Below are 26,639 nucleotides of genomic sequence, written 5' to 3' on the forward strand. Positions count from 1 at the left end.
TCAGTATTGATGTGTTACATGGTCCTTGGTGGCAGAAGAAAATTAACTTACCACCCTGAGTCTCAATTTGGCAGTGTTTTCTTATTTTAATTTCTTAGGTGTAAAAGTGGAGTTGTGAGGCATAAACTAAAACTTAAAAATATGTTGTCTGGTAAGGTGCTACAATGTAACTATAACAGGTAGGTAAATTCTGTGTTCTCTTTTTTCATCTAAAACGTTTGTATTAAGTAGAAACACACTGTCACAGCACGAGGGGGCTTTACCAGTCAAAAGACCAAAGAAAACACCCGGCATCTGCTGAAACATGAACTTTCTTTGGTGCTTACTCACAGGAAGGCAGAATTTAAATGGCTTTTCTCTCGCCGGGCAGGTACCACTTGTGCAGGGAAAATCGGCTGTGCGATTCAGAGAACAGCAAGCCCTTTTATAAGGGTTTTAGACAAAGACATTCATTCCTAAGGGTGGGGGAGCATAGATGCAGGAACAGGTCACTCTGACCTGAGGGGTGGTGCAGGAAGGACTAGAATAACATTTACATTTTGCTCTCTTTGTGAGACTGAGAGTCTCTCACTTCTGCCTGCTTCCCATGAAGTACATTTGAAGGTCAGTTTACCCTTTTTCTCCTTACTGGCTTACGAAGACTATAGGTTAAACATTTAGCTGCCTTGGTCAGGCAGACTGCTGTGCATCAAAGATCTGCAGGCCTGTTTTGCTCAGGCCATGGCTTGCCACACATACTGCCTAAATGATAATTTTGTTTTGCGACTTTCATTTAGATTCCTTCCTAGTAATCTATAATGATGACCATTTCTTTTACAGTTCTTTTAGTTAATGCATCGCTCATGTGATTTGGAAGATATGGAATCTTGGATGAATAATAAAATTCATGGGAACTTTGACCAGTGTATTTGGGTAGCTCTCTGGATGAAGGGCTGAGGGAGCAATATGTCCTTTCTTGACTGAGGTTTGCAGGGGTTTGAGTTACGTCTATTTACAGGGGTAATGTTTCACTCTCCTGTTTATCATTAGAAAGTTCCAACTTGGGGATGTTTTCACATTTCAGCACTGAACCATCAGTGCTTAAGCTTATTCATGATTTTCAGTGATTAGCTTAGTATTTAGTGTTTAGCACACATTCAGGAGGTGTTGGCTGTGTAAACATCTGAATGAATACCAGCTCAGAGAGATCACAGCCTTCCAAGCAAACACATAAATCTTCATTAGGTAATGTTTTCAAAGAATCTACTGATTCTAGCTGCTACTTTTTTATATTTGGTGAACTGTTTCAGAAAAAAAAAAAAAAAGATTTAGAGTTCATTTTATAGTTATATGTGAAGGAATGCCAGTTTGAAGTGGAATATTTTTAAAGAATAAAGTATAGATTTTTTATATTTATGATATTCCTGTAACTTATTATTTAGAATGAGTTAACATGGACAAGATTTGGAAATCAATAAAACAGATATAAACAGAATGAAAACTAGAAGATGGGATGGAAATAACTATTGCAACTGCAAACATGTTTTCTCACTTAATCTTATTTCAGTCTATTATAAGACAAAAATGGATATTAGAGAGTATTCCTTTTAAGAATAAAGTTTCACAGATTATCACTAGACTAATCTTAAGTGTTTTGAAAAACAGCAAGATTCTCTGTAAGTGGAAACCTGTAAGGTGGGTCTTTGTTTTGGAAGCATGTATTTTGTCAAGTAATGATGTGATTATTGAACTGAACCTTTATGTGCTGATGGCTTTCGTGAGAAGGGTAATGATGACCGTGGTGGCTGAACCTTGACTGCCTTAGAGTGAACAAGTGTCTTCCCTTAGTAGAATCGAGCACATCAAGAACTATCACAATTGGATGCAATTTGTTTTAAATATAATTCATTGTAATAAAATTTCCTTAGCTATTAACTATTACAGCTTGACATAATTAAACCCACAAATCTTAGAGATCTTCCAGTATGTACCATTTGCAATGTTTCCACACATTTGGGAATTTAAGGGGGAAAATGAACAGAGGGGTGAAGAGAAATAAACAGAATATGGATGTAAGATATAATTTCTCATTACTGCGTGATTCCCTTTGAAAGGCTTGGGGAGGCCTTTGGCAGAGATTGAAAAAAAATGTGGAGAAAAGCAACTTCAGACTTATGCCTGCTGTATAAAATATATCAAAGGAATCAAATTAAGTCAAGTTTTTTTTTGCTCACATTTATCTTTTAAAATATTCTCTTTCTTGTCATCTGTATTTTTTCTTGCATGAAAAGTTTACCTATGTATGTTAAAGAAAAATGAAATAGAAATTTCAGTGTGACACATTGAAAGCAAGCAGTGCAAGTGTATCCTTATAAATGAAATTTTTCCTTTTACCTGATAGACAACTGTTTTCATTGTAATGTGCTTAGAGAGTTGTGATTTAATAAGGACAGGTGTCCAGAGACTAATAGGATAATCCATTTGCCCCTAGCAGGTCTGCATTGGTTAAATCCCACTCATAGTTACCCAGCCCACTAGAGGGCACTGTTTTGCTCTCTGTTCTGGACAATTAGGAGGGACAGCTCCCAGCTGGCCCCTCTTCCTTTTATTTATTGCAGTTATTTTGTTGCCTTTTACAAAGGTGGGTGAACAATAAAACTTCGAAAGGGAACCTCCAAATTCTTTACACATAATCTTAAGGAAAATTAATGCCCCCTTTTATGAATTCTCCAGAACTAATTACCAAACTTTTATTATAGCTTGACTTAAAATAAACATATAATAGGAATTAGACTGCCTGAGGGTTTTTTTAAACAAAATTTTATTGAGATATATTCACATACCATACAATCATCCATGGTGTACAATCAGTTGTTCACAGTGCTTTTATATAGTTGTGCGTTCATCACCACAATCAGGTTTTGAACATTTTCATTAAACACAAAAAAGAATAAGAATAAATGTTAAAAAGGACAACCAAAAACTCCCGTACCCCCCATCCCTCTCTATTATTCGTTTGTTTTTGTCCTCATTTTTCTATTCATGTTTTGACCTCATTTTTCTATTCCTGTTTCCATACGCTGTATAAAGGGAGTGGGAGCCACAAAGTTTTCATAATCACATGGTCACACAGTGTAAGCTGTATAGTTATACAATGGTCTTCAAGAATCAAGGCTCTACTGGGTTGCAGCTCAACAGTCTCATATTTCCTTCTAGCTATTCCAGTACACTGAAAACTAAAAAAGAATATCTATATAATCCATAAGAATAACCTCCAGAATGACCTCTCAATTCCATTTGAGATCTCTCAGCCACTGAAACTTTATTTTGTTTCATTTCTCTTCCCCCTTTTGGCCCAAGAAGGCTTTCTGAATCCCACGATGCCAGGGCCAAGTTCATCCCTGAGTCATGTCCCACGTTGCCAGGGAGATTTACATCCCGGGAATGATGTCGCATGTCGGGAGGAGGGCAGTGAGTTTACTTGCAGAGTTGGCTTAGAGAGAGAGGGCCACATCTGAGCAACAAAAGAGTTTCTCTAGGGGTGACTCTTAGGCACAATTTAAGTAGGCTTAGCCTCTCCTTTGCAGTGACAAACTTCATAAGAGCAAGCCCTAGGATCGAGGACTCAGCCTTCTACATTGGTGGTTCTCAATGCTTGTGTGACTATCATTAATTCCCCAGGTGGGGAAATTTAAGATTTTCCCCCAGTCCCTCAAGGGAGCTTTGCAAATACATTTTTATCCTCTGCCCATATTATTCTGGGATGTATTGGGACTTCACACTGACCTATACAAACCAACCTGATTTTACTCCCTATTCAATGTTCCATGTAATTATGTTGGTTGAATAAATTGACCATACAAGTTAAATTATATATTGTGTTACAAAAAATACAGATTTTGCACCTAATAAACATCTCTTCCTTTGGTCTCAAAGAGAAGTTGAAATTTTAAAAACACTGTCAATATTGTCCTTTACCCTTTAGTCTAATTTACCTTAGTCCTAACCAAGTCTACTTCATTCATATCTCTAATTGAAGCCTGATCTCTTTTTGCAGACTCTTTAACATTTGCTGTGTGGGGTAATGCTGACATTCATAGCTGCTGGACTCTGGCTCTGAGTCTCAGGTGTCACACAGATACCCAACGTTCCAGGGACCGACCAGGTTATACACAAAGAGCTCAACATCTCAGAATTTAGAAATAGTCATTACAGCTCAGGAATAGATGTAGCTGCTAAGAACTTATAATCTAGGAACTTTTACAATAATTCTTCCCTTGATAACCTGTGCTCTCAGAGTCAGTTCTCAGAGTTTGCGCATTATATAGTTAGTCCATGTTAGTGAGACATTATAATGTTTTTCGTTTCTGGTTTATTTCACTCAGTGTCAATTCACCTCACAACTTTGCTCATTTTTGTAGCAGCTCAATATTTTATGGTGCATATACACCACAGTTCACCATTCCATTCATCAGTGCCCATAAGCCACCTCCATCCACTGCAAATCATGAATACTGATACCATAAACTCCACTGTGCAAATGTCCATTCATGTCCCTGTTTTCAGTTTTTCCAAGTATATACCCAGTAACCGAGTTGCAGGACCAAATGGCAACCCCATGCTTAGCTTCTTGTGGAACCGCCACACTGCTGTCCATATGGGCTACACCATTCTACTTCCCCACCAATGGTGATTAGGTACATCCTTTTTCCACCTTTTCTCCAGCACTTGTATCCTTCTGTTTATTTTTTAAATGGTTTTATTCACGCACCGTAAATTCCATCCTAAGTAAACAATCGGTGGTTCCTTGTATAATAGCATAGTTATGCATTTACCACCGTCTTATATACAGGACATTTCCATTTTTTCCACAAAGAAAGAGGAAGACTGCCTGAGTTTTAATTTTAGTTCTACCATATACTATGTATCTTCTTTGTGCCTCCAGTCTCTTTGACTCAAAATGGGGATAATACTTACCTTGTAGGGTTATTGTAAAGATATGTGAGTTAATGTACCTAGAACCATTTGAGCAGAGCACAGCAATTAGCTAACTAGTGCTACATAAGTATTAGCTATTATTGCTGCTGTTGTTGCTGAGTGATTACATATCCAAGCTGGGCTTGTACTGCTCTTACATTCAATTAGGTTTTCCTGTATTTGGAACATAGTCTTCACCTTTTGGAACAACAAGAGAACAAGCAGCATGCTAATCCATTTTATTAGTTCTGAGATGGGAGCAATTATGAATTTTAAAATTCTGTACCTTAAAAGGCCATATAAGGGAAGATGTTTATATTTAGTTTCATATTCCGTTGAATGAAGGGCTGATGGCCACATCTGCCCTTTGCTCCATTACAGTGGGGAGGGTGTCCTAAGACCGAGCATGGCTACCAGGAATGCAAGATCCACCATTCACAGAGCTCTAGTTCCTGCAACTGGAAAGAATGCTAAGCCTGAGTTGAAATAGTTGGGATTATGTTCTTATTGATAGGTGCACTAACCATACCATGTGAAAGCACTGTTTACCATTAGAGGGTCTTTTTGTTAAGTTTTCTGGTAGGCAGGTGTTGTTACTGCTGGTTGTTCTAGAAAATGGCTCATTTGTTAACTTCAGTTTAGAAAATTTTAAAAAGACACTTGGTGAATTATTACAATGCTAAAGAATATTCTGAAGATTTTTAGAACTCAGGAAAGCTTGACATTTTTGCTTGAGTTACCTACTTTCCTTTTATGTCAGTTTGGTGTGTGGTCTTACCTCCAGAGGAAAAAGGGCTTTTACATTAAGGTGTGAGCCTTGGGTGCTTATTGTTCACCAATAGCCGTTTAGATCAGTGGTTCCCAGCTCTGCACATTAGCACCACCTGGGGAGCTATTAAAAAAATATATATAGAATTCCCTGGGCTCAGAGCCCAGGCCAATTAATCAAAATCCCTGTGGTTGAGTAGGGCCTGGACCTCCGTATGTTTTAAAAGTCCCTTGGGTGATTCTAATGTGAGGCCAGGGTTTAGAATCCGTGGTTTAACTTAAAATAGTGAGATCTCCTTTCTCAGTAGGGGACTCCTTGGTTGTTTGGGGACTACCTTCTCTGATATAACAGTATACGCCTCATTATTCAGCTGGTTACTGATTTCCTTGGATTTCAAAGTCTCATGGTGTCCCTAATACTTTTGCATTAGCTACATGTACATAGATTCTGTTATATTAGTCTTACGTTAAATTTTTCATCAGTAACAGAGCAAAGCACCCTCTATTTACCCTCCCTGTTCTCCAATCTGCACATCATCAGAGGGATGATTTTTCCTCAAAGAAGAAATTGTTTAGTTCTACCTACTGAAAATTTGGGTGGGTGTTATAGCCAGGATAGATCAGTTGCATTGAACTGATTGGGGTGGGGGGAAAAGGGAACATGGCCAGGGAGGGGATAATATTTTTTGCTTTGTATCCACTCTGTGCGCTAGGTTCTGACTAAATGATTTCACTTAATTCTCTGCAGTCCTAGGAAATACACTGTCACCTGTACCTAAAACGGTGTCCTAGTTTCCTGATTACCAATGCAATGGGTTGGCTTAAACAGCAGGGATTTATTGGCTCATGGTTTTGAGGCTAATTGAAGTTCAAAATCAAAGTGCCATTAAGGTGATGCTTTCTTCTGGAAGACTGTGATGTTCTGGGGCTGGCTGCCTTCGACCCTTGGTCCTTGGCTTTTCTTTTTCTTGGCCGTACACATGGTGGCCTCTCCTGGCCTCTCTTGCTTTCTCCTAGGTGTTGTTGACGTCAGTTTCTGGCTGCTCCCTCTGAATTTTTCTCTTTCTGTGGCCTCTCCTATAAGGCCTTCAGTAATAGGATTAAGAGCCATTCTGATTCCGTTGGGCCACACCTTATCTGAAGTAACCTTATCAAAAGGTTCTGTCTGCAAGAGTTCAGACCCACAGGAATAGATTCAGTTTAAGATTCAGTTTAAGGGGACATAGCTGCAAGCCACCACAGAGGGTTAAGTAAACTTGACCAGAGTTTTGATAAAATATATAGAGAAAGCACTGGGACCCCTCAGAGCCCTACTTCTTTGAGCTCCCTCTTAAGTTTCCTTTTGATATCTTTTGAAATTTGAAGTCCTCATCAAGGCACCTGACCCATTACATTTGATCTCATACAAAATAAAGCCCACCTCCCTAAATGTGCACTATAAGATGGACAAGCCCCTGTCCAATCAATAGGAGTCAAGCTCATGTAATTGAGAAGCGTTAAATGATTGTAATTACTGAATCATTCTATAGATGCCTTTTTACTTTCTAGTGTATTGTAGAATAGGTCACTGAGCTGTAACCCAGATACCTTGATCTTTGGTAATGATTGTATAACTATATGATCTCTACCTTGTGATTGTGAAAGCCTTGTGATAACTTGTGGCTGGCCCTGCTTGTACCCCTGTATCTTTGTTTTACAACTTTTAAGTCTTGTGATCACGAAGACAGCCCCTTAATGTTTGTTAATGAAGAAACTTGAGTCAGTCCAGAAGAAACACACCCTACTTCCTAAACTATCTTACTAGATGGAGCTGAATCTTAACTAAAATTGGCCCACCTGACGTGTGCAGTAGCTTAAACCTTATAACCTATAAGTGACCTGTACTTCATATTACTAAAAATCACACCCATCATCATGTTAAGGCTGCCATTTTCTTATATACATTCTGTGACTAAGCATGTAATCAATCTGTGCATGCTCGATAATTGCATCATCTCTATCTTCATCATCTTGAGCCATTATACTCATTATCCTAAAACTGCCCATCTTTTGATACTATAAAACTCTCAGACTTACTGCATTTCGGAAAGACAGATTTTAGGCCCATAGCTGTCTGTTTTCCTTGCTTCATGTGGCAATAAACTCTCCGGTTGAAACCCCTATGTCTCAGGACTTTTGTGCTCATCAGTCAGAGAACCCCTGCATTTATCGGTAACACTAACTTCCTTTTATGGCTGTAAAAATTGTTTGCCATCCCTAGAAGATTGAAGCTACTTATATTTTTACATGTGATCAGGTTTCCTTGTTGCAGCAGCACTTTTGGTGTTCTGAATAAAATTCTGTAATCTGCAAACTTGACTCCAATTTGTCTTTTGACATTTCTCTGGTTAATATGCCCAGAGCTGAAGTGAGGTCTGTCCAGATCTGCTCCTCTGTTCTGTCATATACTATAGCTCTCCCTGATCTCCTCAATTGGCTCTCTATAAAACCATGCATAATTATTCCCATCAAAATATTTTTATCATGAAAGGTAATTAAAATACAATAAAATAAACTCTCTTGTTTTACTTTTATAAGAGAAATGTTAGGATATAAATGTGTAAGACAAGTTTTTTTTTACTGTTCTCTGAAAGTGGGCTTTAATATCCTTAAAGGTTGGCAGCAGGGTGTGAATTCCATTTCACCACTTTAATATTCAGGCATTGTAAATTTCAGACCTTTTGGGATTTAAAGATTTCTGAGAGCTGGAGGGCTAAATTTTTCTGTCTTTTATAGGTCTCTTAAGAAACATAGGCTGATATTCGTTTTCATTTTTCTTTTTATTTTCTCTTTTCTCTTTCCTCCTCTTTTCATTTTCTTTTAATTAAAAAATAGTGCATTCTGGGATTGAATACCAAGTAGTAAACTGTCTCAATGGAGAAATAAACTAAGTTGCAAGACAATAAAGGTATTTATTTGGGGGTCTTAGAATTACAACTCAGGGAGCAGGGATTCTGGTAGCAACCCAAATTGTGTCCTATCTTGGTGATTTCCAGGCAAGAAGTTTTTAAAGAAAAAGAAAAAAATTATGTAAGTTTTTTTGATTGGTGGATATTCCGGAAGCTCCAAACCTCTTTCAGGTTAGATAGTTGACTGAGTTTCTTATCTTGTGCTTTGTTTCTGGCATCCTTATGTCCTTAGGGTTTTGAGGAACATTGTGGCTTGAGGCTTTGCGTACTTTGGCAGTTTGTGAGATTTGGCCGAGATTTGCGTAAGACTAACCTACAGAGTGACTGCAGTACTCCATTTAAAGTATCTTAGCCACAGTAATTCTATTTTGTTTATTTCTTTTCACAAATGTAAAATATTATGTGATCATTTTTTGTCTTGAAAATGATTCAGTTTCTGTATTCATTTCAAGTGCTTCTTTAAAGTATTCTGTAGAGCCTTTTAATCTTAATTTTTCTCTACAGGGTTTGGTTTTATTTTATTTTATTTATTTTATTTTATTTTAAAGGGTTTTAGAGAACAGAAGGAAAAAATCATGAGAGGTGTAGAGAAATGAAGCCTAAAGTCTTTAATCTTCAGGACTTTTCTTTATTTCCTAATCCACTGTTTTTATTATCTGCTTTTCTGTAGCATTTCTTTGCGGTCATTCCTAATGCAGGGTAACCTTTCCTTTTAAATTCTTTGAGAACACAACTTGAATAGAAATTTCATTTATTTACAACATTAAAATAAACATTTAAGTAACAAATTTGGTTGTGAAAATCAAAACATCTTAGGGCAAAGAGGTTAGAAATACATATTTGTGTGACCTGATCTCTCTACCTCTCATCTGAATAACTTCCAGAAGAGAAGATCTGGAGAGTTCTGGTTATATCTAAAATAACAAATGGTTTGGTTGGAATGAATTACTGTACAAGTAAGTTTGTAGAGTTAAATGATCCAGAAGAGTAAATATTGCTATATGAATCTGAAGCACAGTTATTTTCTGTTTAGTCAATACAGAAAGTTTAGAAACATAGCTGCTTTAATGTCACTTCATAAAAGATGCTGAATGCCTACAGTGTCCAAGATACTTTGCTTGGTGTTATGCCAGATATAAAGTTGAATATTACATAGTCAAGTGTGGCAAGTAAATAATTTATAGTACAAGGTACGATGACATCAGTTGAGGTTGAAAAAGTGTTCTGTAGGTGAGCAGAGGAACGTGTGATTAATTATTGGTGTAATTATCATAACCTATATATTAATAAGGCACCTCTATTAAGATTTCTGATACTGCAGGCAAACATACAGTTTTAGTTCATGTTTGGAGTAGGAGGTATTCTTAGGACCCATCTGACCGTTGTATTTTATTCTTCTGTTTTTGGAACACCGGTGAGGATGCATTGTCGTGTAAATGGAGTTGGCCTTCTGAACTCTGCCATCATGGATCTGCCATGGAACATATCTGGGGAACTGGGATCAACAGAAAACATCTAGGTGCCATAGGTTCATGGATGTTTCCAGTTGGTAGAGACCTTGAGTTTACCTAGTTTAACCCCTTCAGTTCACAGAGATTGAGGCCCCGAGATGTTAGGAGATGAGTCTGATGGTCAGAATAATTTGGAGAGATCTTTAATGTTGATATACTCCTATGACTATTTTTGTTATTTTTCTGATGGATTTAAAATATTATGCTTATTTGCTATTTAGAATTTCACCAGCCATTAGGAATAGACATTCAAAGAAGATGGCAAATAATTTAAAACATGAACAGCTTTTTCCTATTTCTGATCATTTTATTAGTGATTATTTAATTCTGACTCCATCTTTTTTCTGTAATGGGCAGAAACTCTTCCACAGTCAGTGATGGTGAACACGATGCTTAATGGCAAAATAAGATAGGGAAATTGTTAGAAGTCATAATTAATCATTCACATAGAGAAATGACTATAAAGAATAAAATTTTAGCCTTTATTTTCATGAAAAGTATGTCTTTTAAACAGATAGCAGAGTTTTGCTGTATTTTATATTTTATATATTGTATTTATACTGTATTTATATTTATGTATTTATATACTTATTTAATTTATGCAAATATATATATAGCATGATGTGTTTGTTTCAGATTGTGTAGACATAGTTATTGTGACTTTGCCCATTGTTTTCCATTGTAAATTGTGTGAGAGAGAATTTCTGTCTTAATTTTGAATTTTTCAGTACAGCTTAAAAATACGGCTTTTCTGTTGACTCACACACATACATATATAATATAAAGAGAATCATTCTCACTAATTTAGCATCATTAGGTATTATTCATACTTGGTGTTAATAAGCCCAATTTTTACAATAATGTATGGAATTCTTATTGCAGGTACATGTTGGGACTTGCAGCAATTCCAGCAGTTATTCAGTTTTTTGGCTTCCTTTTTTTACCTGAAAGTCCTCGATGGCTTATTCAGAAAGGACAGACGCAGAAGGCCCGTAGAATTTTATCTCAGATGCGTGGTAACCAGACCATTGATGAGGAATATGATAGCATCAGAAACAACATTGAAGAAGAGGAAAAAGAGGTTGGCTCAGGTATGTGGATTTCATACTTATGTGAATTTTTAAAGTACAGAGAGGTTTAATTAAAAAAGCTATAGTATTTCAGTATTATTTAATATCTAAATGATATAGTGGCTTTATGTTCATGACCAATCCAAAATAAATATTATTTAATATGTGATGAAAAACAAGGAAAACACCCCAGTAATGTTAAAACATCCCAAAAATGTTAGTATCCTTACATAATTAGTTTATTTTTGTATTGTCTCCTTTATTTTTTAATATGGATCCATTTGGCATGGTTGGCGTTATTGTGTGTGTGTGGGGGTGTGTGTGTGTATTTACATACATCTAAGATATAAAAGGAAGCATATATAATTGAATTATTAACAAAAAAGTCCCATAGTGTACACTATTGTTAAAATAAATCACTTTAGTAAAAAAAAGTAAATAATTTGTCCACATGTGCTACATTAATTTCCATACTAATTTTGTAAAGGAAATGAACACCTTCTTTTACTTGTTTTGGAATAATTTTGTATTTCCGTATTTTCATTAAAATGTTTAATTAGGAATCTAATCCTAAATTTCACCCTATTGGAAAACCAAGAAAAGGAAGCTTATAGTTAATTTATATCGATGAATTTATTTTCATAGAAGAAATGTCTGGATTTAACAATTCCCCAGACATGATTTAAGATCTTGTCAGTCGATTTAGGTAAGTGATTCATTAAGTTTTTAATGATGGGAAAAGGTAGACATTTCCAAATGTGTTTTCCAACAATAACTACTAGCCTGCATGGTTCACATTTCTCAAATTTGTCTTCTTTACTCCACCTTCATTTTACATTTACATTAATTGGTAGCTCATAGGGAGATGCTAATTTATATTAGCCAAATTATTTTATACCTGAGAAAATGCTCTCAACCCCTAGGCCATATTGATAAATGTCACACACAAGTCTTGGGAAGTCTGTTCACTCACCTCTTAGCATTTTCAGTGGAGCTTAACAGTGTGCCTTCCTGAGACAGCGGAATGAATACAGTGCAGAAGCTGTTCATTTTCTTAACCTCATGTTGCTTGACTTGACTTTATGAACAGTATGATAGTATGATCTTATTATGTTCTTGCTCAGACCCCGACTAGTTGTGGGCCCATTCTAGGTGAAGATCCTTTTTATCAAACAGTTTTTGAGAATTTACCATGGGCCTGGAATTGACATCATTTCCAATGTGGCACATTAGTGGCAGTACTAAGGAGAACTTTGCTTTAACAAAATAATTTTTACTGTGATCCGCACTGGGTTGACTTAAAAAAAAAATAGAGTTTTTAATCATCTGTTTAAAGTCTTAAAAGCTGCTTTAATGCTCCCTTCTAAATTCCTCTCAGCAGTAAGCCTGACTGGAATATAATTGCTTCTGTAGTAATCAGCACACTTGAAACTCATGTGCTAATGTGTAAGTGGAAAACTTTTCAGAGTATAAGGTTTTATTAAATACTATTTAGAATAGAAGTTTTTTTTAATTTATGGAAAGGATAAGATGGAACAATAAAAAATCTTTCTTGTTTAGAGGTAGGGATACCATTGATTTTACTACAAAGTGTTAAGAATGCAACTTCATTTTAACCACTGTAGCCATGTAATTGTTGATGGTGTACGCGGAGTTGCACAATGTTTTGGAATGTATACCCAAATGGGATTTTTAGAAATTTAAGGCACACAGGGTTGCAGTTATCTGCACTTACTTTAGTTTTCATTACCAGAAGTCTTTGGGAGCTAAATCATGTACTGTTTCTTGGATGTAAATAAAATACTTACCTATTTACCTGTTTCCAAGTATTGCATTATATGCACATTTGGTACAGGTTTTTAAAAATACTGTAATGTTATCCATTAGATCCTGATAACATTTGTCTCATGTTTAGGTAAATATAAACTCTGTGACTGATGGGATTAAGAATTTATCAGTTTCTGGATTTGTATTATTTGAAGTACTATCATCTTGCTTAATTTTAAAACTGATTTCATGTTCTTTGTTTTTAAATTATGGAATTAATAACATTATGGCATTGGCAGAAATGCATGCAGACAGGTTTCCCAGTGTTAAAAGTTGTGGCACCAGTGATTATTGGCCTCGTTTTTATGATCGAGAAACTTAACCACAGTGAAACCTAGTCTGTGCAAGTATGACTTTTATTTCACAATTGTAATGTCTGGGAGCAAGATTCCATGCCGCTTTAGTTGGAAAATAGAGACATAAATTGACAAACTGCCGTGGTCCTGGCCTTCGATCATGTTGCCTGCAAGAAAGATAGATTCAGTGGACAAATATACATGAAGAAACAGCTGACTTCAAAGTAATAAAAATGTTATGACACAGGGAAAGGAGTCAGTGATTCCGTTTGGAGGGTTAGAGAATGGTGTGGACTCATCTGTCCATGAGGAGGTGAATTTGGGGCCATGAATCCTGGGAGTTAGGGGCAGTGGGGTGCCTCTGCCTGGAGAGGTCCTTGACCTAGACACCAGAGAAGTTAGAAAGATATTGTTTATGGTGCATTGTTTCTTGTAATGAGAGAGCTTGCTCCTCAGACATGTGGCTTAGTTACCATGAGCTTACTAAGTAGGCCTCACTGCAGATCAGTAAACCATGTCCTCGTCTAGGAGTTTCTCAGATTTGTTTCTGTTACACCATTTGCTTCTGTGATCTTTCTCTTTCTATAGGATTTTGTTTTGAGGTCACTTGAGTTTAAATTTGACCTCTTTGAGGGAAATGGACATAGCTACTGGAGTAGTTATTAGTTAAATCCATTCATATTTTGGATGTGTGAGATTCGGTGCATACAGCATTAACATCTCTGTGTTTAAAAACACACTTTATGTAGTAAAGATGGTGGCTGCTCTGGCTGTGTCAGCAGCAGAGGTGAGGCTGCAGTTCATGCTGTGGAACAGGATTGGATTGTAATGGATTCCATCGCTTCTGCACATGGCACAAAGTCCTAGCATGGCATACAGAGTCTTTTGTGGGCCCTATAGTTGGGAAAAAAAAATGGGAAGTTGACAGGAAAAGAATCCAATATTTGGTTTTCATTTTTATAACCTGTAGGACTAATGAAGTGAGAATAAAGGAGAGAAGAGCTTGATTTGGAAAATCACTGAGGGTAGGTGACACGGAAGACTAGTGCCAGCTCTACCCCAAACTTGTTGGTCCATGATGATTGCTAAAAGGATCTCTAGAGAGTCACTGAGCCTCAGTTTCTTTTTAGGTTTGTAAGAAAAGGGAGCAAATTGTAACAGCTCCAAGGTTTTACTTTTTAAGAGTTTTAAAAGTCAGTGAGAAATGCCTTTTAAAAAAAATTCCTAAATACTCTGCAGGTTTCTTCCATTCAAGAAATATTTGTTGAGTGACACTCAGTAAAGCTGGGGATGTGGCATTAAATAAGAGAGATGAGATTCTGGCCCATTGTGTTGGGAAGAGATACACCAATGATAAAAATAAAGAGAGTAAATCATTGCCATGTATCTACAAATTGTGGCAATTGCTTTGCAGGAAGTACACAGGATAATAAAACAGAGGAATGGAAAAGGGATTACTATAGATGAGATGATTAGAAAAGGGACCTCTGAGCAGGTTAATTTGAAGGAGGAGAAGCCATCAGTAAAGTAGAGAACTGGAGGGAAGAGTGTTCCCAGGCAGAGGGAACAGCAGGTGACAGCAAGTGCAAAATTATATGTATCATTAAAAGGGCCAGATTGATGTTATTGTAAGGTTTGATAATAGTTGTAAAGACAATGTGGTAAGAACTAGTCATCTTTGTTTATCCCAGGTTGCCAAGCCTAATGCCTTGTTTTGGTAGAAACATAATTATGACATTTAGAATTGAAAGTACATTTGCACACAAAATAATATAAATGTCTTAACATTTTGTTGCAAATTTCTTACATTGAGTCTTTCGAGTCTATTTCGTATTGCACCGATGTGTAACAGGGTCATGACTTGTATATGCAACATAGGGAGGGACCTGAGAGAAAAGCCAGGTAATTAAGGCAATGATTCCCAGACTTGGTTCCTTTGCTTTAAAGGTGAGAGGAGCAGGCCTTGTGGGACCTGAGTTTTATAGCAGGGGACAGCTGCAGTAAGCTAAAAATTTATTTGAATTTTTACGTTTTATCCTATTAACAAAAACTTGTGTTCTGTTTCACAGTATAGCTGGTTTTACTTGACTCCAACAATATTTCTTCCTCAGTATCTGCAGTGCTCCTTCATTGGCTTTATGTACCCCATCACTCTCTTGTACATATCGCTTAGGATATGGAGCCGTCTGTTTCACAGACATGAACTTAAAGATTTGGAGTTCTCCACCTGTGCAAATCCATTAGGCGAGGTATTAAAAGTAGGGTCTGCTCACTGGTGATGGGTGGTCATTTTTTACTTTACAGGGTGTATGGAAAGGCAAAGAGTCTTTGTCAGGATATTTAGTTCACAACAGTTAATTATTGTCTCCCTCAACAAGACAAGTAAAATCAACAACAACAAAAAAGGCCAGATTTTTCCAAAGGCAGTCTTAGGGAAATATCTAGAAATGAGGCTGTGCATTCGTGTTTTTAACCACCTTGTTTGATGGTGCTCTCTAATTGACTTCTTTAATTTCTTATCCTGCCCCAGAGAATACCAGGAGTAAAAGCAAAGGCTGCTGGCCATCATAACTCAGCAGAAGAGCCCCTCAGCCCTGTGCTAGGACCTCTCAGGTGGGGCTGTGAGGGCAGCCCAGACAAAGTACCATCTCGGCTCTGGACCGTGGTATTAAGGCAGATTCATTGGGGGGAAAACATAAACAAGGAAATCTTTCTCTCTCTAGAGAGACGTGCAAGTAGTAATGTTAGACCACAGCTAAAAGCCAGGGAAAAAGGCAGCAGTGCTTTGGGAGAATGTAGTTGTCAGGATGACTTCAATGCAACAACAGATTGGGTAAAGGAAGCAAGGGAAAGGAGAAACTGACTGCAGATCTTAGGGAGGTGGTGAGCAAGCAGCCTCTTAAAAATCAGTGTCTCTGATACGTGTGACAACATCAGACGAACCTTGAAAACGTTATGCTAAGTGAAATAAGCCAGACACAAAAAGAATAGTATCATATGATTCTGCTCCTATTAAATATCAAGAATAAGCAAATTCACAGAGACAGAAGTAGATTAGAGGTTACCAGGAGCTGGGAATGGGGTAAATGAGGAGTTACTGCTTATTGGGTACAGAGTTTTGGTTGGGGATTATGAAGAAGTTTTGGTAATGGATAGTGGTAATGGTGGCATAGCATTGCAAATAGAATTAATGCTCCTGAATTGTGCACTTGAAAGTGGTTAAAATGGCAAACTTTGTGCTATATATATGTTACCATAATAAAAAACAATCATCTTATAGCATAAGGTCATTCCAGGTAGCATAGCAATGTTTATGGATTTTTTTTTTTTTTTTACACGAAAGGATGCAGCTTTTTTGTGTGCCCCATGTTAAAAACAAAATTTTGTATACATGTAATTTTTTTTTCCAATAGTTTAGGTTTCCTAGATGATCTAGATCATAGCTACTTCCAAGATAGATTTTGAGTAGAGGAAGAACAGTGGGAAATTTGTCCCTGCTCTTTGGTCACTAAAATTTTAGCATTTAGGCATGTGTGAGAAGTAGCAGCACATAGGCACTGTGTAATGTTTCAGGCTGAAATTTGATCCCCGTCACTGTTACAGGGCATTCAGGTTATCTACGCAGTGTATAATCTATGTAAAAATATTCAAGCTGACAAGATTTGCAGTGTATAATTTTATCATCTAATGAACTCAGTATTCTGGGTGTATTTTGCCTCTGTGTTTTGCCTTTCATGGTGAGTTTAATCAGAGTTAATCTCTAGCCTAGAAGGTACAAGCATTGTAGGGAGTGGAATTTATTCAAGATCCTCCTGTGAGTTCAGTTTAAAACATGATTTGATTTACCTCCAGCTCTTTGGGGGTCACATCTATTCTGTACATCCTCTTAGTAATTTTGGAATTAGGTCCTCAAGTCTGATCTCCTCGTAAGTCATTTTCTTTTCCTGTGAATTGATATTGTTGTGGCCATTTCAATAAATAATATCCTTCCGAGAGGTCAGAGAGGGTAGATGTTTATCATATTTTGATAGAAATTCTTCCAAAAGTTTCTTTAGAAATCCAATTTCAGCATAATGACATTGCAATGGAATGCTCTTTGCAGTTGACATCTGCTGCACTTAGAGAAAAACGTTTTTTCCCAATATTTTTGACACAGTAGTTTGCTTTTATTCTCTTCTTGTGGTAGAACACTGTTGTCTGCATACATGTTATTTACTAGATGAACCTGAAATAGACAAATTGTTTCTCAGCAACAGTTTTCTGAATGATGACAAAGAAAACATTTCTAGATCTAATATTGAAGAAGTTGTTGCAAAATTAGAAAAATTTTCAAAGTGTGAGGCTATTATACATACCTCATATAGTAAACAGCAGATTAAAACAAGTCAGGTGAAAAGCTGCTTTAATTCTCCATACTGCAATAACGAGCTTTAAGCAGAAGGACAATAAAATAATGTACAATATTCAGTTTTTCATAAAGTTTATTTTTGAGGGCCATTATTACTTATTTAAAAGAAAGTATTTAATTCAATATGGTTTTAAATAAGGGTTGAATAAGGTTGCCTTTGTCTAAATCCCAGAGGACTTTTAAAATCTTAAGTAAAATTGGAATAGTTCTTGGATTTTAGTTAAAATGTCAGAAACTCTCTAGTTACATGGGGATAAAGAAAAACAGAGAAGATTTTCCACTCAACATACTCATAGGAGAAAGAAATGTTTTTTTCATGTTCATTTGTAAGCTTTCAAGCTTACATTTTCTTTGATTTATACTGACAATCCAGCTTGTCTTAAGCAGATAGGTAATACTTGAAGGCTCTCTATTTGTTGCTAAGAAGTACTTAAATTCATATTTCCTAAAAAATCGATGCTGAAAGAATTTTGGGTGTGTCAAAGTTTTCTTTATTTCCCAATTCATGGTGAAGTTCATACTGTTTTTTAGTGCTCTGTATTTAAAACAATCAAACGGGGGAAAAACAAGGTAGACCCTTCAAAAGAATATAGTTCTCGAGTTGCTCCTTCAGGGTAGTTCCTTTGTACCTCACACCACAGTCGTCATTCAGTATAGGTCTGCTTTGTAAATAAAACTGAGGTCTGGAGACTTTTTCCTCGAGAATATAAATTGCTGTGTCCTTTAAAGGTCATGTGGTCTCCAGAGAAGGTTAGAGGAAGATTCTGAAGAAAACCCAATTCTGTCCATCTCAAAGGGGAAAGGAAATAGGCCACTCATTACTGTTGGGACTTTTTAGGGATAACAGGACAGTTCCATTGGTGGGCTCTAGAATCGGAATTGTTAATAGCCATGTCATGTGCTTTCTGTAGAAACTCACCTATTTACAGTTGTCAGAAGACATCTGTCTTCTCGAATGTGTCTCATTGAGAGCAGTTGCTCCCAATGTTTTTTTCCTAATATTTTAAATTGGATTTGAATTTGGGAGATAGAGTAGTCAAATATCATTAATTTTCCCTTTTGTTGTCATTTTCCCTCAGGCTCTCTAAACCCACTGAGTGATATTTTCAATCAGGAAGTTACTGAACACCTACATATAGCCACATTTCAGCTAACTTATTTATCATCACCTATCTTCGTTGAAATGCAGGCACCTTCAATAAGGAGGATATTTGTTTGGCAGGATAGGTTGAACAGAAAATTATTAGATTTGTGAGGCTAGAACTAAATTACTGTATAGGTATCTCATATTTTCAGTATTGCTTTTTCCTCTGAATTTTTCAAGTTCCCCTGTTGAAAATACACTGTCAAAATAATTCTTTTTAGAGACTCAAACTGGCTTACCCTGATATCTCCTCTTTCCCAAAGGGAGAAGAAACTGAGAGACTTTAAAAACCAACTTTGTAAAAAAGCAAATCTTTTTTGTAGTGCTGTCTTCATATGTTATTTTATTTGTGTGGTTGTACTGTGAAAATACTAGTAATTAGTATTTACTGAATGCTTATTTTGCAAATGTAAGCTATGTATATGTTTTCTCTACTTCTTAAAACAATCCTGAAAAGTAGACATTGTCATCCATACTTTACTGAGAAAATGGGGGGCTGGCAAGATCAAACAGGAGGGAACGGAAGGAGCTGGGACCCGAGCCCCACTCCGCTGCCTCTGAACCTCCTGCCACCCTGCGCTGTGCAGTGTGGATGAAGGTCCTGCAGAAGAGAACCTACCAAATCTCCTTAAGAATTTCCTCCTTTTCTAAAAGGAAAGAACAAAACACAACTACAAAAAATAGGCACAATAAAACAGTAGACCTTCAAAGTCAGCGAGAGAATAATTTACTTCAGTTGCTTCCACCTTGGGAACGTGTTTCCCTTCTGTTGTCTCTTCTCGTGCGTGCTGCCATTGCCTGGGTTATGGCCCCAGTGCTCGGCCTCTGACCCAGGTCACAGAGTCGCCAGCCCTTCTCCGTACTTCTAGTTTGTTCTTTCTCTTCGTTTTCCTTATGGCCTCCAGAGTTGTCTTCCTAACCCAGACAAGTCCACGTCCCTCTCCTCCTTAGAAACAAGACCAAGAACTTATTCAACTTCCTTTAAAATCTGGCCTTAATTTATCTTTCCAGCTTTATTTCACTAGAGCCAAGACTGCATTGTACACAGTGCGAGCGGAGGAGGCGCTTAACTGTCTGAGCGTCTCCTGGTTCTCAGGGTGAGGAGGCGATGCCGTGGGTGGTATCTGAGGAGGTGAGGAGGAGTCAGGACACAGCATGAGATGGTTAGAAGTTCCCGAGCTTCTTATTTCACTCACCATTACAGTGCTACATTTCTGCATAGAAAATGTACATACTGTTTCACGAGAAGAATTAGATTAAATTTGAGACATATTGACATATTCATGGTGTTCTCTGTGTTAACAAGGGCTTTTGTTAACAAGTGAATTTAATATGATTCATTGTTCAGTTTGCTTTTAGAATCATTTTTGGAAAAGACCAGAAGAGAAGTGCATAAATCTTTCTTCCTGTTTAGTTCAATAGATGCTGGCATTATTTTAATTGCATTGCACAGAAAGTGTACAAATTAGGTAAAATAATGTTTCATCTGAAAAAAGATTTGATGTGATAGGAGTAATAGTTATGTTTTAGTGATACTTTTAATATATAAGGTTTGGTCTTTTTATTAATAACAAGGTACTAATTTTGATTCTTTATTTTAGAGGTTGGCAGATTTTTTTCTATAAAGGGCCAGGGAACTTTTTGTATAAAGGGCAGATAGTAAATTCTTGTCTTTGTAGCCATATGGTCACTGTTGAAACTACTCAGCTCTATTGCTGTAGCATGAAAACGGCCATGACAATATGTGAAGGAATGAGTGAGGCTTTGTTCCAGTAAAACACAAAGCTTAATGTTTTATGCCTGCTAGTTGTTTTTTATTTAGGAGAACAAGACAGTGTGCCAGATTTGGCCCATGGACTATAGTTTCCTAGCCCTTTCTTTAACCAATTATTAAATACATGTATTTTATAAGTTTCCTCAGTTTTTACAGGACACATGATAATTCGGGGATGTCATTTACCTTTTTTTTTTCTTTTAAAATAAAATATGCACTGAAACCTCTCATGGTTTTTTTTAGAGGACACGCCCCCTCTGATTTCTGCACAGCTGATGAAGTTGTGTTTGTGTGTGTACTTGCATGTAGGTGTGTACATGATGTGCAGTAACAGAAGAACCTGAAAGGCATGTTCCAGAGAAGCCTCAGTGTAATGGACGCGGTAGGTTTTTACAAGACCACTGCTCAGAGCATGTTGCTTTCTTAAAGACTGGACCCCAGTCATTTCTGCATTTGTCACAGCCTGACAGGTCATCACACCACCCTGTGTCCCGTTTGATCTGATGTGGCACTGAGAGAGACACCGTTCAGTGAGAACTGGGTCTCCAGCCGTCTCATGCTGTGCTGGCTGTCTTATCAAAGCGGCTTGGCTCCCTTGTTCACAGGTAGAATCTTAGCTCCCATTCCTTAGATTCTGGTCATAGCAGGATGATACCCTGTGTGAAAGAAAATGCACTGAACAATTAAGGAGATGATTTATTCCGGCTATTGCAAGAGGGGGGAATGCTCTTTTATGGAGGAACTCCTCAAAGAAGGAGCAATCCCAGGGTCTTATAGGGAGTCATGAGGAAGCATGGGGGCAGATCATGTCTTGGACTATGCAAGGGCAGGGTGGTCCTTTGCTGTGCAGTTAGTGCCTTCCTTCTTGTGTTCCTGGACAGAGTCACTGCCTTGCATTAACAAGGTGCTTAATTAATGTTTCTCTGATAGACTGTTTACTCTTGTGGAAGGAGAGGATGGAGTGTCCAGTCTTTGATTCCTGAGATTCAGGAGAAGGAAATGGATGACTCAGTCACCCCAAAGCCCTTTGGAAAGTATGGTTGATCAGGAGAAAATATAATCAGTACACAATGATTATTTGTTTCAGTGAGCCTGTTTCCAATGGCAGATGAATATGTTCAGAATCTCGCTATGGATCTTACCAAGACTTTTTAGAGTTTATTTGGGTTTTAGGAGTTATTTGTATTTGTTTCTAGTCTCTGACTTATCGGATCCAATTAAAAAACTTAACTGTTGAGGTCAGACATTTATACATATAATGAAATTTGGAATATAAAAATTATAAGATTTTATGATTTATGTTATTTTAGAATTAATTTTAAAGCAGTTCCTTTCTAAAATCTAGGAAATGTCACTCTAGAAATGCATGAATTAGGCTTTTGTTTCTAATTATGAGAATACATCATAATTCAGACTATACCTTATAGCTCTGCCCACTTCCAGATGTCGTAGAACCTTGCCCTCTGCCGTGAAAGGTGACGTTTATGAAATCCAAATATATTTTCACTAGCCTTGGCTGCAATGGCGTTGGCACTCTTAAATGACAGTGTTGACTGCAGAATTGTAGTCAGAATGTTAGATGTGAAATTTAGTGTTTATTTTGTTTCTCCTCCTGTCGTTGGCTTGCATGTGTGTGTGTGCGTGTTTCTGCTACTCTCATTAGCTAGTTTATATACCCACTTCATGAAGTAATTGAAAACTCATATTTCTCAAAAAATGATCTGTGAAAAATGTTTTAATTTTACTTTTTTGGTACAGCCTATCCTTAGAATTTCTGTTCATTTCCCAAGAACTACTAAAATGCAGTTGGCATCGTTCATGTAATAATTCTGTAGATTTTTCTGTCTTTTGCTTAATGGCCCTGCTGAACATTTATTCAGCTTGGTAGCTTTATTTGAATATGTTTTAGAATGTGAGTCCTGTATCTTCAAAGAGAATATGGCCACAGTGGCTTACCCATGCAGGGACATTTCTCTTAGCAGAGAGGGAATAATATTATTTAATATCTTATTGTTCTTATAAATCTGAGCCTGAGAAGCAATAATATGAATTTTAGGATTTTAATTTGTCTTTCAGGAATCTGTTTGAAATTAGTTAAGGAGAAGGAGCATTTTTTTGAGCATTTACTATGTGCCGTGCACTGTACGTGGCATGTTACATGGTATTATTATACATTTTAATCCTGTAACAACTCAATGAAATAGTTATTATTATATTTTTTTTTACTGTTTTAGAGATGAAGAAACCAAAGTTTAGAGACCTCAAGTAAATTTGTGTAAGTTGCCTGGCTAATAAGAGGCAAAGAGGATTCAAGCCTGTCTGACATTAGATATATATTCATAGCCACTATTCTATATTTCAATGAATTTTAAGGTTTTTGCATGACACTAAAACTATTAAGAATCATTAATTTACTATGAAATTTATTAGTCATTAAATTTTTTTTAAGTTAAAACATCTTTACTGAATTGTGCTTTAATGTTATGCCATTATATTTACCATAATTGCAACAGAAGGAAAAAGCATCTGAAAGTTGCTTCTTAATTTTGTTAAAATGAGTAATGGGAATATTAATTTTCTTTTAATCAGTGGTTTTTCCAAGTTTCTTAGTTTTAAGTAAGGAAATCCCCCTTCTATGGTAGTTTTTTTTTTTGTATGATGAATTTACACATTGCTAACATCTGTGGTACCACTGTAAGTTTGTTATATTCTTTATCTCATTTCCTGATTGCATTCTATCCCTATTTTATTTAAACATATTTTAAGACTTTATATCCTTGCATCTTTCCTTGGAAAGAGATAGGATAGAAATACATTTCACTATTGTCAAATGGAATTCAATAAATTCAGTAATGTTTACTGAGCCATTATAAAATATTTCTCCTTAAAACTCATTTTAATGTACTCATTCTTGATTCTATGAGAGAACTTTTATATGAGACATTTCATCTTCTGTTTTCCCTCCATTCCAGCCTATGGCAATTTTTTTTTTTTAAATGGTTATGTTCACATAACGTATAATCCATCCAAAGTATACAATCAGTGACTCTTGGTATAATCACATAGTTATGCATTCACCACCACAATCAATGAGAACATTAATATTTTATTGTAATGGTATTAGATTTGCTTTAAAAAGTATTCATTTTGTGTATGGAAGGATGAGTGGAAAAGGGTAGGGCAGGGTGAGAGGGGGTTGACGATGTAGCTGTTCTTTTTTTACTCTTATTTTTTCCTATTCTTATCTTCACTTTTTCGGGTACAAGGAGGATGTTCAAGAAAATGGATGGGGGTGATTAATGCACAACTATATGGTGGTAATGTGAACAGTTGATTGTGCACTTTGGATGACTGTAGGGTGTGTGAATATATCTCAATAAAATTGAATATAAAAATGTTCATTTTATTATGATTTTATGGAAGTGTATTCATTTACAAAGGAACACAGGCAGTTTAATTTGTTTAGTTTCTTTGACAATTTTTCTTGCAACGATGCACCCTATGCTACAGTTCAAGAGAATTGAACACAGTGAAGCTCTCTGTTCTATGCCTGGTATCAGTTTATTTGTTTATGGTTTCTACCACATTAAAATGGGTTCTGAAAGAGAAGGCTTCAAATTTTTACTAACTCCAATCAGTGTTGTTGTTGTTTTTTTTAAATAAACATTGGAATCAAAGTTAATTTATTGAGTATCAACTGTAATAGAGGACAGACAGATAAGAAAGATTGAATTCATAAGGCCAGGATAATCCATTCATCCATAAGGCTTTTCTGACTGCTCACCATGTGTTAGGCACTGTGCTAGATGCTGGGATACAGGGTTTTATAACGATGATGGTAACATTTGTTGAGCACTTTCTGTGTGCTAGGTACTATTCTAAGCCCATTATTTGTCTTACCAGTGTAATCCTTAAAACAACCAAGGTAAATACTGTTAGCATGCCATTTCACAGATGAAGCAACTGACTCAGAAGGGTTAAGTATTCGCCCAGGATCACACAGCTGGTTGAGTGGCAGAGCCAGTATTTAATCTAAGTAATCTGATTTTTAGCCACCATGCTCTATAGCCCCTCACACTGAACAAAACAGACAAGGTCCCTATTCTAGTTGAGAGAGACAATCACTAATTAACAAAATAAACAAGGCACTGTCAGATATTGTTAATAAAATTGAGAATGTTCTGGGCAGGGATGGGAAACTACTCTAGGATGGGTAGTAACAAAAATTGCAGAGAAGAGGACAGACAACAATAGGTTAAGGGTTGGTAGACACAGTAATACAGGGAATCATTTAAAATTCTTACTTAGTCAAATAAAGCATTTAGTAACGTTAGCTATTACTATTATACTATGCAGCCCTTTGAAGTACACAAAGTAAGTACACTGATTCAGAATGCAGTTCAGTAATTTCAGTGATGGTAGTCCATCATGTGATGTGTTTGTTTATTTTAATGATTCGCTTAACCAATGAAGAATATTTAATCACTAAATCAAAAAAACTTTAAGATAGAAAGGAGTGTTTCTTTATTACACTTTGTTATTCAAAACCTAGTGTGTCCCTTGAAAACTTGAAAGAGCTAATTTTAGGACATATGAGCATTTCCCAAAAGGAAGTACAGTGTTACAAATACAATAATTACCTCACAAAATAGAGTGGATGAAAATATATATGATGCCAAAATTCTTGCTAACTTGTATAAGAAGCAAACCTATTTATACTCACTTTGCTATGCCCTGTATATTTTAAAGTTGGGAGAATTGATAAAATTTTAGAGCAGAACCTGTGATAAGTTGCAAACTTGTATGTCCATTGACAGCAGAAGTCTCATTGCATCCATTAATTTAGTCATTTAACAACAGTTGGGCACCTACCAAATGCCAGCCCCTGTGCTCAGTACCAAGGACCCAGCAGTGGCCACAGCACAGTCTATGGTATAAGCTCACCAAGGGGCGAGTAGTACAATGGAGAAGAGTCAAGTGCAGCTGGGGGAGGAGAGAGTGCAGGAGACTGGGGTTAGAGACCTGAGTAGCTGCCTTTTGATTATGTGCCCTCTGAGTAGAGACCTCAGGGTGGGTGTAAACGAGCCATGCACATATACTTAATTTAGGTTGTCTGAGAAAATCATTCCTCAAACAGATTTTTTGCATAAATAAATATTTTTGTTTATTTTAATGATCTGTGAGATAAAAATTGGCTGCATCTAATATACCTCTGTGATAATCATCTTATTTTACAATAGGCAGGTAATAATTTAGGAATATCTTTAAAACTGGGATGAGCTTGATTTAGAATTATTGAAATTGAATCCTTTTATGGAATTCGTAGGTAAATTTGCTCTTGGTGTTTTGGTGTACTAGTTTGCTAAGGTTTGTATCTAAATATAGTTGTAAAATCTTTTCCATTTTACAAAAGGAATAAACAGTTTTCCTACTTAGGAAAATTAGTAGGTGCTAGAGGTCACCACAGATGTTAGAGTTTTGTGCTTTGCACTTAATTACACTGAATTGGCATATCAGGCACTCACATTAATATTTTGGTGAATTGTGCTCATTCCCCCCGAAGTATTATTGGACAGTTGTTTATTGGTAGTTCACTACTTGGCATGTTATTGTATTAAATACAATATAGTGTACAAAGTTTTAAAAAATGAGGATCCCTGTCTCCATTAGCTTATATAATGCAGTAGATAAAATCCATACTTAAACAAGGAAGCAGGAATATGATGCTCTAAAATGTTTAAATATAGATACATTCTAGATATATATGATTGCTTTTTATCTCAATAGACTGGATTTTCTCCTTGTTTCTCTTTAAATTATGTGGTCTTGTTTAAAAATGAGCCTCACCAGTTGCTGTCTGTGTAACTGTGGGCAAGTTACTTAACTTTCTCCCAAAGTATTAGTTTTTTCAACTGTAAAATTAGATGCTGAAGTCTG

The 26,639-nt window shown here is 36.5% G+C and overlaps 1 protein-coding gene across 1 annotated transcript in view; it reads left to right on the forward strand.

Moving 5' to 3' along the window:
* Positions 1–26,639, forward strand: part of SLC2A13 (solute carrier family 2 member 13) — a 388,263-nt gene that overhangs the window by 99,475 nt on the left and 262,149 nt on the right. The window contains exon 3 of the mRNA XM_037846603.1: positions 11,066–11,274. Within this exon, the coding sequence (XP_037702531.1) occupies positions 11,066–11,274 (209 nt within the window). The remainder of the gene's footprint in view (positions 1–11,065; positions 11,275–26,639) is intronic.

The sequence above is a fragment of the Choloepus didactylus genome, chromosome 8, assembly GCF_015220235.1.
Source record: "Choloepus didactylus isolate mChoDid1 chromosome 8, mChoDid1.pri, whole genome shotgun sequence".
NCBI classification, from domain to species: Eukaryota; Metazoa; Chordata; class Mammalia; order Pilosa; family Megalonychidae; genus Choloepus; species Choloepus didactylus.